Below are 20,422 nucleotides of genomic sequence, written 5' to 3' on the forward strand. Positions count from 1 at the left end.
AGTGCGATCGATGCAATGTACAGTGGATATAAAAAGTCTACACACCCCTGTTAAAATGCCATTGGATATGCTTAAAAATATCCAATTTTGGGCATCCATGTTTCCCCGAACAGATGCATTGGGACACATTTGGATTATAAATCGGGAATACCGACTTCCAACTTGCAATGGGATTGCAGCAGATTGTAGAGTTTACAAGTAGGAAATTTGACTTGACATGACTGAACTGCACTTTCTCTTCTGCCCTCCAACATATTGTGCTGCTAATTGTTCTGTCTTTATGTTACCTGCGTTATTGCTTGTAGATGTTTTTAGATAAGAATATTTTGACATTTATTGGTGTCTCTTTCTTCTGTTGCGCTGACATTGGATGGGAGGAACAGCATTTATTTTTATTTATGGAAGTACATACAAAAATGACAATAAATTTAATCTGGAAAAATCTTGAGAAAAAAAACCTAAAAGGTTTGTTTAAAATGTAGGTATCTACAATAGTTGTACAGTACTTGATCCTATTCTTGCCTGATCAGGTTCCAGCAGGAAAGAATTCATCACAACTGAACACATTGTCATGTTGTAGTTTAATATCAATGTTTCAAGCATTCATGATTACACGCTTAAGAGGCAATCGTATTGCACAATATTAGTAATTTGTTAGAGACTCATAATCTTCACATATGAGAGGAACTGTAGACAAATCAGCATTGGACATTGTAAGCTGCATTCAATCTGATCAGTAAAAATCCAGGAGTTATTATGACTTTAAGAGTTATGATTTGTTGTGTAAGTGTACCAAGGGTTTCTCAGTTTGCCTTTTCCCTTTGCACCCCAGTAACTATTTGCCTACAGTGCACAGAATGCCTATGGACAAACCCAAGACTACTGAATTCAACCACACCTAACTTATGAACTTAGTGGAACTGATAATCATTGGTGCATTTTCCTTCCTTCAAGAATCACTGTTTTAAGGAAGTGTATGGTATATAAAAATAAAAAAAATATAAAAAATAGAATTATAGGTTGTAGCACACAGGAGGGAAATACACAATATCCAGTAAATTACCAAAGTAATCAATAAGCATGAATTATTATATGCAATGTTTTTGGTCAGGGAAACCACTTTATCTGTAAGGTGTCAAGACCAGCCACAGGTCCTGGATCTCTACACCACCACAGATGTCAGACTGACGTCTCCGTTGATTTCCAGGGTGTTAATGTGTTGGAGGGGATTGAAACGATGCCTAAAGGTGTGTTTCTGCATCCCATTGGCCACGATCCTGAAGGAATGACTCTCACAACAGATAGTCAGCTGAAAGAAAGAAGGGGCGTTTTAATTTAATATTGCAGACATGTCATGCTCAAGTGTGAAGCAGTGGCACACAAAAGAAAATGATCTCTCCTACTGAAACTTGGGAGGCTGTTCACATTTGGTATCTACATGAGTTCTGTGTGATACGATCACAGATGGACAGTTTTGAGTCTGTCAGTTCACACCTTGCATTAACAAAAACTTAATGTATTGAATTTAATGCCAAATTTACATCAAGGCCCAAATGATTTAGAGTTTGCCATAACTGTTTCGTAAATTCTGTTACTTTACTCCTCTCTCAACAATTCTCAAAATCACTTGATTGTTAAGGTCTGGGGATATTGTGGTTACTAGTTCAGTGATTTGTTAAAACAGATAGCTTGTTCACAGTGTGTCTTGTTACAGTGAACTACATGGAAATCAGACAGTGTGTAATCCATTCTGTCTGTTTTTGTGGCTTCCTCTTGTTTCACAGTGGACGTCAGTTGAGTAAGCAGTCCTTCAATGGGTACATCCCATTTCAGCTAAATTACATCCACATTTCCATCACTTGAGTCTTTTCCCTGTGTCTTAGTCTCTCCCACCGAGGACTCGTGGAGAGACTTATCACAGCTGGATCAGCTTGTTGGGCTTTAACAGCTGTAGAGACTTTAGATGAATTTGTCCGCACGCCAATAATGCATTTAGTGGTATAAATGTCCACCAACCACAAACACCCAATGCATTGATTTCCGCAGTGTCCATGGATATACTTGAGATCCATGCATCACCACCATGGTAAAAGCAAACATGTTTTTGTTTGTCTGAACTGATTACACTATAAACTGCATGTACTTAGTAAAGCTTTAGGGAAGATAGTTTAGGCCTATACTTGGAAATCAGCCTGTGATTAACTTGTATTTACAGATGGGTTAAAATTATTATTTTAAAATCTATTATTATTACCTGCTGTCTGTGCCCTACATCATAACCAATCCTTTCCTTTTCACAAGGTTAAATATCTTTAAAGCTGACAACAAACAATTTCACTGATTGATCACTTTTTGTTCAAAGGCTGATCTCTGAAGAAACTAACAGCTGGGTCTGCATCTGTTTTGCTGTCTAGTTTGGCGAGTTCAATTGATTATCTATGTATTTATCTTATACATTATACACAGTATGTGCAGTATGTGAAGTAAATGCAAGGGTACCGTGAAAGGCTGTCCCCTGTGGAAGGGCATCCCTCCACCACGTTCCTCAGAGCCCCACTGCACCCCTTGCTTGGCATTTCGTACCACAATGTTCTCATCAAACCGTGGATTGTAATGCAGAGCAATGCCAGAGTGATGGCAAAGATTCACACTGAACCTGAGAAGACAGAGGAAAGAATGAGTACAACACAAGCCTGGGCCTCCTGATCCATAAAGAAATGCTTTATGGATTTTTAAGTCTTCAAAGAGGAACTGCTCTTATGTCACAGATTAAAGTCAGTTTGATAGTCACAGGGACTACTACTTAGCCTCTCGTAATATTCAATGTAGTCATTTTGGCCAACTCTAGCTAGACACACTTTGTGTAATAAAATGCACTTATAGGAGGTAGTACCAAATGTCATCACATATATGCCAAGACAGGAATGTGATGAGATATAACTCTGGGTTTGGTACATCATTTGAAATACATTAAACCACAGTGTTATAATAATAATAGCAGGAGGTGCTAAAGTAAGTCATTTTAAATCCTACACATAGTGGCCAACGTCAATGTCACTAACTCTGAAGAGTCATTGTAGATTCTCTATATAAATGATTCTCTGAGGAAATTAAACTTCATTGCTGGGTCCACATTTGGTGTTTTTGAAATCAAAGTGGCCCGTCTGTGCAGTAGAAAGAGATATTTTTGAAATTGGTGCTACATGACCAAAGAAAACAGAACAATGGCAGTGGTATTCCATTGTAGGTAGGTAGAACACCTACAACAACCACAATGCACTGCGCCACACTGGGCCAATAAACACTCCTGCTGATCAGTGCTTGGTTTTAACTGGTTGTCTGTTTTGAAACAGGAAAGGGTAAGTAGTCTGGCGGCTGGTAACAATATTGTATTACAGCAAAACCGTCCACTAAAATATGTTTCTGAAAACATTTTAGACAGAAATAGGTAGAGTAGTAACACAATCTTGATTTATAGTTTATCTGCACTGCCTTGTTTAGACCAGAGTTGATCAGAGTTTGGTGAGACGCCCCTCACTTGATACAAGAGAGAAAGAATGCAGGCATACAAAAATACGAGAGTACACAGACAGTGTTTCACAAAGTGTCATCTGGTGGATTATTGGCAGAAAGAGTGCGGGGCTCTGGGTGCAGACAAAATGGAGAGAATTGTATTATGGTTCATTTGAATATACCACCAAAATTGTAGTGATACAAAGCTGGTTGAACATCAGCAAAGTTCCTGTTTCAGTAAAAGTACTTTTTTAAAATAGGAAACAGAGGTCATATTCTGTTCAGAGAACAAACCATACCCCAGAAAAACGGAACAAAAAGCCCAGGTCACATGATGAGATTTACTCAGTCACACATGCCATGAGAAAGGTAAACCAGAGCTACCACCTTCTGATGTATTTACTCAAAGCTTGTGTAATAAATTTGCTTCACAACTCTACATCATGCAGTTGCAGTCAAAGGGGAAGTTCAACAGTTTATGTCACCTCATTTGATTTTCTGATTTAGCTGTTAAGGGTAACGTGTTGCAGCAGCAACGCTGCCATTGTGAGGACACACAGGAGCCACTAGCAGCCGCTCAGCAACGCAGCCACCACACACTACACAAGCACGCTGTGTGTCCAGCCTGCTACACAGAAATCCACAGATCTCAACTGCTCTACGTACAGTCCTCAGTCCTGAGCTGTAAAGTTATGTACATTTCTATAAAGTTGGTTTCAAAGTGAAATCCAGCAACAGTTGATGAAGTCAGACCTTGTGGCACTAGGGTGAACAGTCCCCTGCACAGTGATGGTCCTGCCAGGTTTAAGTCCACCGCTGATGATGCTCTTGTATGGAACGGCCTGTACAGAGACACAGTAGGAAAATGTATTATAGAAATGCATTCATAATCCCTTCCTGTTTTAATCCAAGAGTATCCACAATGATAAAACTACTGCTGGTTTGCTCTCACTTTACATAGTAACACTGTTTGCCATTGAATCATTGAGTAGGATATAGCCAGAAAAGCTCAATGAGTTCAAATCTGCAGAGACATGTTGCTATTTTTAAACCCATGATTTTCTACAAACCCTGTGACAGAAAATTAATTGTTATGCCCTATTTAGTGTGTACTTGCCATAACTCCTCCATTTCTCTGTTTGTTTTCAGCCATTACCATCCATTCAACTGTTGAGGCAAGTGTGCTTGTCTTGTCTGTTTCTTTATCTTCAAGCTTACATGTGGCAGTCAACACTGACCATAACTGATGGTATTTTTAGGAATCACATCTGCCTAGAACAATTGTCTGATGTTTAGAGTTTGCTTCTGTAGAAATGCATCCTGGAGACAGTCCATATTTGTGAGAAGAATCAAACGCTGGCTGACACCCTCATCATCATTAAGCCTGTAAGCTCTGTCTGAATAGCACATGGTTGCACCTATAGCTGAATCAAAATTTCCAACCTCTGGACTAGCTGACTGAGCCTTGACAGATTCACACTGACAGCAAAGGACATTAAGGCTGGAAGGAAATACCACATTTCCCACCTCATTCACTAAAGGGCACTGAACACTTCACAACACTCTCACACTTTACAGACTGCATTGCTGTTTGTGTCTACCTCACCCTCTCTGACATTCTGTCACACAGTCAGGGGTGATAGCGCTCCGGCGTCACACCGGATTTCCGGCGTACTGAGGTGTTTGCGGAGAAAAAAAAAAAAAAGACAGGTTCGCGTTCGCAAAAAAAAATAAAAAATCAGGTTCGCGTTTGCGGAGATCCGAGAGGCACTTTCACTCAGACAAGCGAAGAGCCTGGTGTCTATTTACTCCGAATTTTGTCTGCTTTCGGGTTCCCGACTGTAGCGGATACCGAAATCACCAAAATAAAAGTGTTCACCAACATAAAACTTATAAAATAGACATTAACTTGTAATACAATAAAAGCAAAATGTTAACTTAATGGCTCGGGGACTTTCTTGTAAATTATATTCCTTAAATTAAAGAGTTTCACCGCATTTTATTAGCTTGGTGCTTTTATTTTGACGGAAAGGCCTGTCTCTCTCGCCCCACTTCCTACCAAAACAGCGAGTCAGTCAACGGCCCCAGACTACCAGTAGGCATTGGCCATTGATTCAGCAGTCACTCCACGTGCGAATGTGTTGTGTTTCCTACACACTACGAATGTGTTTGGCAGCGTGCAGAGTGATAGCGTGGAGTCATGGAGTGCAATTTTATGAAGCCAGGGGAAGACACAAAAATTGTCGATAGAGGTATAAAAAATAAATGACGTTGGTCTTGGATTGAGGAGGTAGACAGAGACGGAAAGCCCTTTGGGAGCTGGTGCCAGAAACTCCGGCAACCAGGAGCATGTTTCTGCACTTTGTGCGCAAGGAAAATATTATATGGAACTAGCGGGAAAAAAAGTGCTGCCACGGCACGAGTTAGACGCTAGTCACCAAGCAGCTTCACGAGCAATTCAACACACCTCACGGTTGCCAGGGGCAACAGCCACAGCAGATACCCAACCCTCAATGACAGATCGCGTGGCTCAGGGTTTCCCCCAGTGTATTACAAGCCTGGCGGGCCCGCCAGGTCTTACTTGCCCCCCAGCCAGGCTAAGCATCGTTTATTTATTTTTTTAAAATCAGTTTTTGCGCTCCATCAACACGTGATCAGGTGTCTTTTTCATCACCTGACAACGTCACAACTTCGTCGTGCATAACGGGACATGTCACGGACATCATGCTCATCAGACCGCTGCTTCACCAGCTGACCGACCTCGTAGCCGTTAACGTGAGCCGAGCCGCGGCTCTAGAGGCTCAGCCAGCTGCTGCAGCGGCTAGTAGCTGTTAGCTGTTAGCACGTCGTCCCCTGCAGCGTCAGAGCTCCGGACTTCTGTGAGCCGAGCTGCTTTCACCAGATGTGAAAATGACCCAGCGTTTCATTTTTCAGCTCGTATGGTTCACGTTTACACACGTTTGTTTTCTCTGGTCCAAACAGTAGATTACAGAGTATCTTTGGTAGATCCGTGATTGTAACGTTTCCATGACGACTGACCGGAAACAGACGCGTGGTCATGTTTACGTGACTCCAGATTGTAAAAATCTCTGAGGAAAAAAATAAAAATCTCTGGAGACACCAGGTAGTTGTTTTCTAGTTTTTAGTGCAGACAGTTGATATTATTTATCTAAATAGTGTTTTTATTATTTATTTATTTATTTTTGGGGTTGGTTGAACAGCATTTCAAGAGTGCAATCTGTAAGACCTGGTGTTATATAAATGTCTTATAATAACACATGATAATGATAATATTTTCCAGTCCACTCAATTTCCAGTCAACTTTTAACATTGATCTTAAAGCCTTATGGAATCACTCCTTCTAAATTCTACTACTCCATTAATGAATCTGTTACCTATAGGGCCCTGCCATCAGTCAATGGTCAGGGTCAGGCCCCTGACACAAAAAAACACGCTTGGGCACCGGTGGGCCGCTGGTGGGCCACCCTACCACCGGGCTTAACAAGTTTTCTGATTTAAAAATTCGGTTGTGCTCCTTTATTGCCGAGAATGATCTATCATTTACAATCGCTCATCCACTTGTCCCATTGTGTCAGAAATTAGCGGAGGATAAACTTGCCCTTACACATCTGTCTGTCTCAAGGCAGCATGCAAGCTATCTCATTACACACGGCATCTCACCAGAATTTAAAAGAAATCTGTCTGACAAGCTTAAGAATAACATGTTTTCACTCAACATTGATGAGGCCATGGACAAAAACATGGATAAAATTCTAAATGTACTTGTCCGATTTTATGACGAGGATGCAGGCAGTGTGAAAACACAGCACCTTGCCAGCAAAAAAAGTTCAGGCTCAGGATTTTTTTTACTATCACCCCTGCACAGTGTTTTCCCCAATTCATTGATTTGTGCAATAGTCTGTATCTTTATTTGTAGTTAATTCATAGTGTCTATTTTATTTTTACTGTTTGATTTGTAGTTAATTCATAGTCATCTGTTGACAAGTTGACTGAGGAAAATGCACAAGAATGTGCCTGGGACACCCCAGTAGCTCTGTTGGTAGCGCACATGACGAGGCTTTGTCCTCGCTGCAGCGGCCCAGGGTTCGAGTCCGACCTGTGGCCCTTTGCTGCATGTCATCCCCTCTCTCTCATCCCCAGTTCCTATCATATGACAGGAAATATGCAGCGAGGACAAGGCTGACTGTCCTATCAAATAAAGCCATGAAAGGCCAAAAGGAATACTTAAAAACAATAATAATTCCAATGTACCTACACTGCCCTGCATTCTGCAAATGGAAATAAAACAAATCTAAATCTAATTAAATCAACATGGCCAAATACCACTAGAACTTAGTAAATGTGGATTGTTGTTTATGAAAACTCTGTTCACTTGTGACTGTGTTTTTCTTGTAATTTGTATGAGCTGCCCCCAGAGCAGCATTGTAATATGTCTGTAGAAATGTAGCTTAGCTTGATACTAACAGGCATTGCAGGAGGAAATCCAGGCTGCGAGGGGAATCCAGGCTGCGAGGGGAATCCAGGCTGCGAGGGGAATCCAGGCTGAGTGGGGAATCCAGGCTGCGGTGGAAAAGCTGGACAAGCAGGAAAGGCAGCCTGGGTGGGATAGGCTACATGTGAAGGAAACGCAGGCTGACCAGGAAATGCCGGCTGTCCAAAACAAAAGGAAAACCCTTTAATCTCATTCACCTAATTAGAATACTGTTCATATACTGTACATGTTGAATTATGTCTGAACTTTGGGATTATTTGTATTGAGAGCACTGACATACAGTACAGAAAACACAGCTAAATGGCATACTGTTTCTTGCATTTATTCTGCTAGCATCCTCACCACCGTGTTCTGGAAGCCAATGGAGGAAATTTCTACTTTCCCGCCTACTGAGATGGTGTCCACCTGGTGACACGGGATACGATGTCTGTACTCCATAAAGTGGCAGCCATTGACGCTCAGCTGGAGAGGGAAATATGGATTGTCACATTTCTGAGCACAGAAAAATATTTTTGCATGCACATAAATCTTTCATAAAATTATTGATCACAAACTTAAAAAAAAACACTCCATCCAGTTACCATTCTCCTTACTATGCTTGAAACTAATTATCCTATGAGTGATGGAATTGACAACTAAGCAGTTATTGAGAAAATTACTAATTAACTGAATCCAAATCCCTGGTTGGCTGAAATTATGGCTCAGTTGGTTGAGTGAATAGTTGGCGTTTTTGCTTTAACTCATCATTCAAGTAAATACTGAATATTCTTTGCATGATAATTTTGTTCATTTATGAACATTTGTTCATTTATGAACAAATAGACAGGAAAGTAAATCACTGCTCAAAGTGACTGGTTGTGCACTAACAAAACACACAAATTCATAAAGAAACAGGACATGTCCATGTAGTGAAAAAAAAAAATGCTATATGTGTCACAATGTCACAACTCTGACCAAACTGAGTCGATCATTGGTCCCACACACCTGATAGGAATCTCGGTTGACTGTGATAAGCAGGGTGAAGGTAGAGCCAGCAGGAAATGGAGAGCTGTGGTTCCTCTCTTCGGTGCCCCAGCTGCCATACTGGAAGGTGTTGGCAACCACATAACCGGGGTGACTGTCATACCGTGGGTTAATGTGGAGAGCAATGTCTGCATTCTGCCTGGAACCACACTGTAAATTCACATGGAACCTGGAGAAAAACAGAAGTCACCATTTAATGGTGAAAAAGAAACTGTCATTATGTTGCTTTTTATCATCAAATTTGTGTGGAAATGGCCAAAAGTGTTTTAATTGTGTTTTCTTCCTTGTTAAACCTTTTTTTTTATTTTTTCATTTTGTGAGCAATGGGACCCAAATAATGAATTGTAGCATGTGACCTTTAGGCACCGTGTGAAGTTTTTGACCACAACAGGTACTCCAGAGTAATGTTGCGATCCCTGTTATTTTTGTATCTCATGGCTGACATAATTAAGGCACATATCAGTACAAAATCATGTGGTTGTTCACAACTAAGCAAACACTATGTGCTGATGAAGTCCATTTGATATAACCAAAAGCTCCAGAAGAAGCAGTTTAATGAGTTTAGATTGTCAACAATTAAAAGTTTTCATGGGGAGCAAAAGCATTCAACATGTTTGTTAGTCCTCAAGGATATACACAATGTGTCTTGGTGACAAATGCTGAATCTTATTTACCAATATCTTAGTTTAAAAGAAAAAGCTCTAGAAATATTTGAAAAAAAAAAATTGGAAAAAACGGATCAATTGAAAATGAATGAATTGTGTAAGATTGTGGGGCAGGGGTCCCCGCTAGCTCAGTTGGTAGCACATACACTCAAGAGTCAATGACAATGTTAGGCATTATTCCACTGTGTGACACTGAAACTATCTACATACGAAAACACACAAGGAGACAATAATCATAGGGAGAGTGAAACCAGAAGTGCAGAAAAGAATCTCGAGATAGGATCATCTGATCAAGGGAGAGAGCAAGAAACAGAAACAACATTTCAGGAAACACATATTAAAATATTTCTCTTGTTAATTACATTTTATGAAACGTAACATTTGGTACTTCTACTACTGAAACGATGAGGAGAAGAGCAGTCTGACCTATCAACTCCAGGCAGGACTCGTCCACTGATGCTGATGGACTTCCCCTCCTGCAGACCACCATGGATTGATCCAGTGAAGGGGATTCTCTAGAAAGGACAGGACTTCATTTGTAAATCACGGCTTTTCATTGTAACTGCTTACTGTCTGTACTCGTTATTACTAGAAGACCAGCGATGGGGAAAGGTTTAGATTTGGAAAGGTATCCTCAAGGATGGAAATGGAACAACAACAGCATTATACAAGCCTCAATCATATTATTTATAATTTCATTAGAACTACTACGTCTAATACAGACATGCCAATCACCGTTAGTGTTGTGAAGAATTTTGAACTCACTCATATACACCCCGGAATTGCGGCAAACATGTACTAAAAAAACAGCTAATCAGTTACATTAAATCAAATGGTATTACTGATAACAGATCTGCTCTTGCAGCTACACATACAAGCATGACTAGCCAGCTAGGCTGCTGCTCTTTGCCCATGTAACAACTGGGGTCCCTAACCATTTTGTAATAACTTTTCCAACTGTTTAACATTTTGCACATCTGTGTATTTTGTTTTCAATTGTGTGTTTTAATATCATTACCTCTATACTTATCATAAGCTGAATGTTTATCAGTAGTCATAATAGTTCCTGTGTTCATTCCTTGAGTCAAAATAAAGGCATTTATGTGTTTTTATGTGCACATGGTAAAGCAGTTGTTTTTTCCCCCCATATCACTATATTTCCTGACTTTTCAATACACATTACTGGGGCCACTGTATGAGTTCATTGTTACACCTTCTCCTTAAAGTCTACACAGTAAGGCTGGGTGATATGGCCTTAAAAATGTTTGCAGTAATTTAGGCTATATCACCATACACAATATAGCCTACATACAATACAATACAACATAGCGTACATGGATATTTTGAAATATCCTCAAAAGCACTTCATGAGTGCTAGGACTGGGCAAAAAAAATCCCATATCACAATATTTTCAAGCACATAGCGAAATATTAATATAGCAACAATATTGTAGGGGTGACCATTGGCACTTGATCAATTATCATGTGGATATAATGTTAAAGTGGGTAAGGACAAGTAGCCTATTATAAGCAGAAGAAGAAGAAGTCTGGGAAGTTCAGAAAATGACCCATTTTCACTGTAATGCAGCCTTCAAAACCCGGAAGAGACTAGATCCAACATCTAACACCATAGTGTCATGTCACGATAGTGGTATCACAGAAACACACTGCCCAGCCTAACATTACTATGCAGTCATCACTCTAAGGCCGACACAAGTTTCACATGCACGGAGTGTGATGTCTGTCAGTGTCTGATTAAACAACTCCCATCGTTTTAAACAAGTTCATTCTCATTCTGATTTTAAACTTTTTTTTTTAACAGTCATTTCAAATTTGTATTTGATAATGAAATGAGATTATGCTTGGGCTGTCATTTTATCCACATCATGTCTCCCTCTGTCAAGCAAAGGATTTATAACGTTGCTCAGGATTTCCTGCCAAAGTTAAGCGCTCGCTTTATTTTAGAGCAAATGGCGATGACACGTAAAATATCCTACAAAGTCTTTACTGAGCCGCAAGACTGTTGAATGTTCAGTCACTTCGGTAGAAGTAGTGCCAAAGCCTGCCCTACGGCCGGCTGCGGGTAACGGGCCGGACCTCTGGCAGCCCGGGCCGGGCTCTGCTCCGCGCTCAGCAAACCATCACATTTTCTGAGGGAAATAAAGACTTGAAAAGATTCAGTTACTTACTGGGTTATAAAACGGTGACTGCTGATTAAAAGCCATTGTTCAAAATGGAACCTTTCAGGTTTTCTGAGTTGCAAGAAGTGTGTTCTGGACTCAAAATGGAAGAGTTACAAGTGAAGCTTTCGTCACGCAGATAGGTTTCGATTTCCCGACAGTAGGCGGTGTTTCGCCTCAATAACGCCAGCCCTATCAATATAGGCTACAGGTTACACCCCCAGAGAAACGCTCACAGCGTCTCTGTCCACAGACATGGATGGATTTCACAAATGCGCACGTCCGTGGGTCAAAGTTGACACCAGGTATCTCAAATAGTCTTTTTCTGCTCAATCATCTGTACAGATTTAGTAGCCTACTACGAACAAAGCTGGTATTCAGGGTTAATTCCACAAGTATTTAACACAGATTCTACATTTTGTTCCATCAGTGTAAAAAAAAACATCATTACCTTCTTGTTGGCTAAATTCAGACAGCTGCCTCAGTCCCAGACACATTATTGTTCCCGGATGTATATTTTTTTCTCCAGTACTGCTACTTGTTTTTAGGGAGGCTTCTTAAAGGTGCACCTTGTAGCTTTGGAAAAGAAATGCAGAAACTCTAATTAGCCCCAATTATCTTCACAGTATTTATAAGTTAATAATACAAACTCAGAAATATTCCATATACTGAATAAATAAGTCTTCCTCGGGAAAATAAGGTCCGCAGAACACTGTTTAAAGGTGTCAGGGTCAGCCACATGTAAACAAAGTAAAACAATGAAATTATGTTGTCCTTTAAGGATCAGTGTGTTTATTCAGTCATATAAATGAAGACAGTTTGTTTATTTAGTTAGTTTAAGCATGAAAATCAAAGCAATGAAGATTTTTCTCTTCTGATTAAAATGTCCTCCCTAAAACTACATAGTGCACCTTTAACTTTTATGTTTCCATCTTCTGCATCTTTGTATTTTCACTTCCTCTTCTCTACATTTTGGAGGCAATTATTGTCTTTAGCGCGGTAGCACAATCGTTAGCCCTGTTGCCTTGCAGCAAGAAGGTACTGAGTTTGAATCCCACTGAGGCAGGGACTTTCTGTGCACAGTTTGCATGTTCCCGTCATGTTTGCTCCAGTTTCCCCCACCATCAAAACATGCACACCAGATTCATTCTTCAGTCAGTGCCCTTGAGCAAGGCACTGGCTCAGATCTGGAGTTGGTCCCCTGGCACAGCTTTTGCCCACTGCTCCCTCGGGCTGGGTTGAGTGCATGGGAGCCTACCAATTTCACTATGTTGTACATTGTATGATATGTGACCTTAATGAAGATTATTCTTACTCCACTACATTTATTTGCTAAGTTTTGTTAGCACACACAGTACATACATGATAATATTTAGTAAATTCTCAAAGACCTAAGTTTATCTGCCTCAAACATCCAGTAGAGTATTAGTCAGGCTAAATGGTAAATGTACTTGAATTTCTATAGCGCTGTTCCAGTCTACTGACCGCTCAAAGCTCTATACAAGACTTGCCATATTCACCCATTCACACACTGATGGCGGAGGCTGCCATGCAAGGTGCCAACTGCTCATCAGGAGCAATTTGGGGTTCAGTATCTTGCTCAAGGACACTTCGGCACGTCGGGGGGAGCCGGGATTCGAACCAGCGACTTTCCGATTACGAGACAACCCGCTCTTCCTCCTGAGCAACAGCCGCCCCTAGTAAGTAGCGGTACAGTATGAGCTGTGACTGTACAAAAAAATGTTGTTAGTTGCTAATGTGGTTTTTTCTCTCAGGGTGTCGCAGGTTTGTGTCACTGAGACACAGCTAACAGCAGTGGAACAAGGAGCGGTGAGTACTGGCAGTCACATACAGTGAGTTACACCACCACACAGGTGAAGTGAAATTCTGTGTTATTTCCTTGTTTTGTCAGGGGAATCTTATCTGTCTGTGTTATTCATAGGACTGGTGGCTTATGTGGTGTACAGCACTTGCTATTGTTGTGAAGCAGTTTTTTTCCTATTACTGACATATTTTGTTGTCACTGAGAGTTGGAAGAGCCTTTGGGGAGACAGCTAAAATGCCATTCTCTATAGACATGAAACAATGATTAAAATGCATATAGAAATGTATTCAACATGTGTTAAACAAGGAATAAAACAGACACATTCTGGTAGCTGACTGACTGAACTCTGGACTTCTTTACATTGTGCCCTATGAGCCCATTCTGCTGAATATGTACCACTGTATGGACCTTAAAGGAACAGTTCACCCAATATTTAAAATCCGACCATTATCTACTCACCCCCATGCCAGTGGAAAGTCAGGTGAAGTTTCGTACAACACAAAACATTTCTGGAGCTTTGCAGCAGAACAGCATTGCAGCATCGTCCTCAACATCTGAAGAAGCTTAGTCCTCGTTTTAAAACATAAAAAAGCAACTGATGAAAAATTATAAAATGGCTTCTTACAGCTCGTCCACCATCTCTGGAAGCCAAGAGATCTAAGTTGATTTGAAAAGACACTATTTACTCCCTTTTGAAAGACGAAATCTTCCCTGTAGCTGCTAAGATAAAAGCACTAATGAGCACCCCAGCTGCTGTGGGTGCACACCCATGTGTGGAGGCTGTAAATAACATCTTTTCAAATCAATTGTTTCATGTTTTTTAGCTTGTTTTTATGTGGACTTGTGACGGCTCTTTGCTTGTCCCTAACCCTTCTCACTTTAAAGGCCCCACCTCTCATGGCCACTCTCTCTCTGCTCTACTCTCCTCACTTCTCCTCAACCAGTTCATGTTTGTTTTCCAGACATCCAATATCCTTAGCACACATGCATTCTAACCACTGATTTTACTGATAAAACACAACACATCCTATTCTCAGTTACCTTTGTTTAGCAAATTATGTTATGTTGTTAAACAAATCACTTATTTGTTTGCCTTCAGCTAGGTTTCTCTGGTATTTGTCATGGCTTTAGAGCTGGGTTGTGACAGACAAAACTTCACCCAACTTTCAATCAGCATTGGGTGGGTATATGGTGACTGACATTTCAATTTTGGGTCAACTTTAAACTCCTTTTTTGTCATGTCAGTTGGTATAGCATTTATGGTGCACTTAAGAGCCACTTGAGTGAATATTTGGTAAATTATATATGTTCAAAACATGTGATGAAGCAGTAAGGCAGTTTTTAGTGTGCACAGGTAAAAAAGTGAACATGATGCAGGTAACATATTGCAAAAACATTGGATCAAAACAAGCTTTTGACCATGTGAGTGTTATAGCATATTGTGGAGTACAATATTGTATAAAAGGTGTAAATAGGATCATAATATCATTTCAAATCAAATCAAATCAAATCAAATTTTATTTGTATAGCCCAAATTCACAAATCACAGTTTGCCTCAGAGGGCTTTACAATCTGTACAGAGACGACACCCTCTGTCCTTCGACCCTCGATTCGAGTGAGGAAAAACTTGCCCCCCCCAAAAAAAGCCCTTTTAACAGGGAAAAAAAAAATGCGGAAGAAACCTCAGGGAGAGCCACAGAGGAGGGATCCCTCTCCCAGGACGGACAGACGTGCAATAGATGTCGCATGTACAGAGCAGATCAACGAGATCACAATGTATACAATTATAATGGATGGTTGACAGGAATGAAAGTACATAAAGAGGTATTACAGCAATAATAATGAAATGCACATAATGGGAATGTGACTACTAGTGATATCAGTAGTAGTGGTTAACGGTAAGAATAGTATGTAGTAATGCATTACAATAATAGTAGTGAAACGTATGTAACAGAGATATGACTAATATTAGCAACAGTGGTGGTGGGTGTCTGGCAGGGCCATGGCAGTAGGCGCATCCACGATCCACGACCCGGGTGCGGCCAGGATCCATGGGAGCCTGTAGGACTAGAAAGCACAAGGACTCCGGGGAAGAAGTAAGTTAGTGACATGCAGAGATGGGGCATGTATACAGGCATAATGTATACAGATGGAGAGGAGAGGAGGAGAGAGAAGCTCAGTGTGTCATTTGTCCCCCCGGACTGGGCCTATAGCAGCATAACTAAGAGCTGGTCCAAGACAGGCCTGGGCCAGCCCTAACTATAAGGTATATCAAAAAGGAAGGTCTTAAGTCTACTCTTAAAGGTAGAGAGGGTGTCCGCCTCCAAGACCAAAACAGGAAGATGGTTCCACAGAAGAGGAGCTTGATAACTGAAGGCTCTGGCTCCCATTCTGCTTTTGGAGACTGTAGGAACTACAAGTAATCCTGCGTTCTGGGAGCGTAATGCTCTAGTTGGGTAATAGGGTAGTATGAGCTCCTGGAGATATGATGGTGCCTGACAGACATTTCAGTAATGGACAGGTCTAAGATGTAACTGTCAGATAAGAATCACCTGCTGTGATGTTGTGATCTACAGTATATCTTGAAATAAATCTTCATTCAACATTTTCCCCGCCTCCTGGACTTATGAGTACACCCAGAAGGAAGTTGGGTTTAATTCAACTGAACACAAGTCAAAAACTGATATACTTTGCAGACTAAATGGCCTTTGGAATTTGGAACATGGTAAAATAATAATTGCTGTGCTTATTCCCACTTAAATAAGCACAAACCCTTTGACACACAGTAGTGCTAGAGCATTAAGATTTTTTTAATTTAAAAAATATACATATTTTTTTAATTGAATAGTTATTTTTGCTGGATTTCTGTTGATCATTGTGATAGTTGGGCGACTCCGACCAATTCAGGGCAGAGTAATACCGGGTTCTGGGAACGCCAGAGCTAATAGGAAGAAAAGGTGTTTTTTCCTATTAAGCTGTTTTACCGCTGGATTGGTGCCAACTCGGGGCCGAGTGGAACCAAGTGGAGACAATTGGTCTCTTAAGGTTATCACCACTGGTTGGCTGCTTTTTTTTTTTTTTTTTCAGAATTTGTAGCATAAACAAACTGAATTCACGGTGACGACCGGGTCTTAAGGATAAATATAAAGTGCACTGGGACGAGTGACAAGTAGAACAATTGGAGGTAAATCCAGCAAAAACCAGGAAGCTGGCGTAGGAAGGATTTCTTAACTTGTTTTAATGTATTTTAAATGCTTTTAATGTAATTTGTATGCGCCTGTAAAGCACTTTGAGTTGCCTTGTGTCTGAATTGTGCTATATAAATAAACTTGCCTTGCCTTGCCTTGCCTTAAGGGCCCCTGGAGATGTGGGGCCTGGAGCTGACACTTGTGTTGCTTGGTTGGTAATCTTGCACTGCTTCCCCCTCTCTGCCTGAAATATACACATACAGTGTAATACAGACCTTGTTTATCCATGCTTGTGATGCATAGGTACCCTCCTCCTAGGTGTAAGGATACTCTGTCTGCATTCAACCCAATTAGATGTTCCATTTGGTTTCTTGTTCAGCTGGATGTGCTCCTTCTGCTCTGTGGTACTCTGAAGTGAAAGAGCCATGGTGCTCACTGATCGAATTAAATTCAGGTGTGAGTAACTGCAACTCTGGATGGACAGACAGACGCACTCCATTCTTGTGTGAAGCAATTCTTTTCTGTGGCTTGTGCTGTGGGAGGGTGTTAATTATTGTCTTTTGGTTCAAGTCACTCAAACATACAGTTAATAGCTGCTGGATTCCTCTGTTCCCTTTGCACTGAGCACAATGTCTCAGCCTAGTGGATTTGTATTTGCGTAGGTCTTTGAGGTCTGTGGTCTGAAGAATATGCAAAACAATTTTCAGAAAACTACGTGAAAATCAGTAAAACCCAATGATTACTTAGAGGGTAGAAAGGTTCACTGCACATTTTACACACTGCTGGGTAAAAGCAGTCATATATTCTACTGAAATCTTGGAATGATTTGGAATATACTTCCATGATGCCGGGCTGGCCATCAAAATTCAGAAAAAATAAAATCTGTTTACAAAAAGAAAAGAGAAACAGCTGAAACTGGCAGAAGTGATTGATTTGAGACCAATTAGTGACAATTTGTGTTCAAAGAACCCACTAATAAATGTGCATGATGGCTGAAGCTATCATAAACTTGCACTGACTATAATGATGTTGGTCTAAATATATGTGTGTAAAATGTGGATACAAGTCTTCTTGTCCTTGATTCTTTATTCAACAAACAAAGAATGTGCACCACAGTCTTGACAGTCTAGTCCACAGTACGAAACAAGCAAATATGACAAATACAATCCTATTTATACACTTATACGTTTTCCACCAATGGGGTTATTTCTCCTACTTTTGGACACCTGTCAATTTTCCTCATAAGAGTCACAACTGACCAATAACATGAGTTTCCCTATCTCTTACGTAGAGACTAAGACAAAAAAAAGGGGCGTTGACCTTCAACTTACTTCCTGCTGGGGTTCTAGGGGATTTTCTAAAATCATTCGGTACAGAAGTTTCTGACCACGAGAACACAGGATGTCAGAAAAGGAAATGAGTCATGTGAGCTTAGTGTGACTGACTGTGAGAGATTCTCTACTTCACTATGGACCTTGGATACAAATATAACAATGTTATCTACCGTTAATGCAGTAAAGCTCTGGAAATCAATCAGAAAGGATCAAGTTCATACTAAATTTAAAATCCAGCCATTATCTACTCACCCCCATGCTGATGTAAAGTCAGATGATTTTTTTATAGTCCACAAAACATTTCTGAAGCTTCACAGCAAAACAGCGCTCTCCTAAACATCTGATGTCGATGGAAACTTTAAAAGAAGATGTTTTTTACACACTTCTTCACTGTAGCTGCTAAGCTAAAAGGGTCAGCCTGACTGAAGTGGGTGCATGACAATGTGCATCGGGGGAGTAAATAACATCTTTTCAAATCAACTTAGGATCTCAGGGCTTCTCCAGAATTGGATTATGCTGGAAGAGCAGTATGGAGCCATTTTATTTATTTAATATTATTATTATTATTTATTTATTTTTTGGGTAATTTTTAACGTCCTACTTGTGAAGCTCCAGAAAAGTTTTGTGGACTACTAAACACTTCATACTTTCCATCTGCATCCAAATTTTCATTTTTGGGTGACCTTATCTTTCAAGTATTTAAATTTTGAATGATAACAGTGACAGGTTAGTGTTGAATCAGTAACTGACTTTAAGGAAGTAACGAGAAAGCCATGGCTATAAAATGCATAAATATGCAAAGGTAACAACAGACATGGCTTTTAAAAGTCTATGGCATATCTAAACTGGGAAACATTCAGAGAGCATACATTTAATGGATATGATATGAATTTTGTGATTTTCTGGACAAGTAAAAAATGTTAGTGTAATGGTAGTGCTAGAGGAAAAGTCAGGATGTCACAATAAGGTTTCATCCTGTGAAGATCATGACTATCCACGGCCAATCAGGGCAACCGGGCTTTTATTTTCGAAGGGACCTAGTCAGAGACCAAAGTACGAGATTTTTTTTGGCTTAATGTTTGCGCAAGAGAAAGGTTCAAAGGTCAAAGGCTGAAAAGTACTGAGTAGATGTATTCCAATTTAATCTACTCTGTTTTATAATACTACATACTTTGACTTCACAAATAACTTTTTAGATTTAGGCAAATTGGATGAATTGTTATAGAGTAAAACTACCCATATGTGTTAATGTTGGGTACATCTTTCTAGTACTTTGGAGTATTTCTGAGTTGTAACTAGCAGAAATGTTGATGATGTATAATGAATTAATCATGGTTTAATCATAATCTCTTAATATGGATCACTTGTGGGTTGCCTGGTTGTTACAAATCCCTTTGGCTGCACATCTGACTTTGTCTTGTTAACTACTGTAGCTATCTGATTCACCGGGAAGACCTATCCAATGGATGTTACCTAAATTCTGGGGAAAAAAGCTGCAAGGCAGCTAGGCAAAAGTTCAAGTTATTAACAACTTACTGAAATATGCAACTGCAGACTGCTGTGAAGCTTATTATAAAATGAGAAACCCACTCTTTCCAGGAGATCTTCTTTACTTTCTTTCAATACAATTTCCAGATAAATCAATGCTAATACGTATGTTAACTTTTAAATGCAAGACTTTGACCTGTATTATCACTCCTCAGTTGCAGTTTTGTTAAAGAAGTTGATAAATGACTAGTCATGTGCCTCACGTGAGTGCACAGTGTCATGCCTGCAGGTAAGATACAGCCATAGTATCAAAGGTTAAACACAAGGATTGAGTACTAATTTAAACTTCACATTCCACATGATCTCAGTGCAGTGGTCATTCTAAATAATAAGAACGTTTATTTACATGTGTCCAGAGTAAATGACAAGGGACATGAAAAAGTGAAAAAGCCAAAGCACTGAGTAAAGCACAGCTCACCTTATTTTTGTGTCAGTTAGTTATGCTTTAAATGCTTCTGCAATTTGAACACAGGCCTCCAGGAACCTTTCTCTTCCTCTTAAATTTCCCAATGTTCAATGCTAGACCATAATGTGACAGACCATTTACATAGCACTTGTAACACAGTTACTTTGCATAAAATGATAAGAATAATAAAACAGCATGAGAAACAAGATAAAAGTGCATCTGATCAG

General features: G+C 40.0%; 1 protein-coding gene across 1 annotated transcript; it reads right to left on the minus strand.

Moving 5' to 3' along the window:
* Positions 1-562: 562 nt before the first annotated feature.
* Positions 563-12,021, minus strand: LOC311255667 (galectin-9-like). The gene is made up of 8 exons (XM_084350315.1): positions 11,904-12,021; positions 10,141-10,229; positions 9,011-9,218; positions 8,369-8,488; positions 7,999-8,184; positions 4,267-4,355; positions 2,500-2,656; positions 563-1,309 (listed from the first exon to the last, which is right to left on the minus strand). Exons 1-8 carry the CDS (start codon positions 11,937-11,939, stop codon positions 1,163-1,165), a joined length of 1,032 nt encoding a protein of 343 aa, XP_084206441.1. The 5' UTR covers positions 11,940-12,021; the 3' UTR covers positions 563-1,162.
* Between the last annotated feature and the right edge of the window lie 8,401 nt (positions 12,022-20,422).

This window comes from Pagrus pagrus (genome assembly GCF_965226575.1).
Source record: "Pagrus pagrus genome assembly, chromosome: 4".
Classification (NCBI taxonomy): Eukaryota; Metazoa; Chordata; class Actinopteri; order Spariformes; family Sparidae; genus Pagrus; species Pagrus pagrus.

Excerpts from the sequence above, each read along its gene's own strand:
- LOC311255667 (XM_084350315.1), bottom strand. The coding sequence starts at position 11,939 with ATGGCTTTTAATCAGCAGTCACCGTTTTATAACCCA. Across the intron at positions 9,219-10,140 it reads GTCCTGCCTGGAGTTGATAG|GTTCCATGTGAATTTACAGT; the intron begins GTCAGACTGCTC and ends GTTTTTCTCCAG. Across the intron at positions 1,310-2,499 it reads ACAGGGGACAGCCTTTCACG|CTGACTATCTGTTGTGAGAG; the intron begins GTACCCTTGCAT and ends TCTTTCTTTCAG.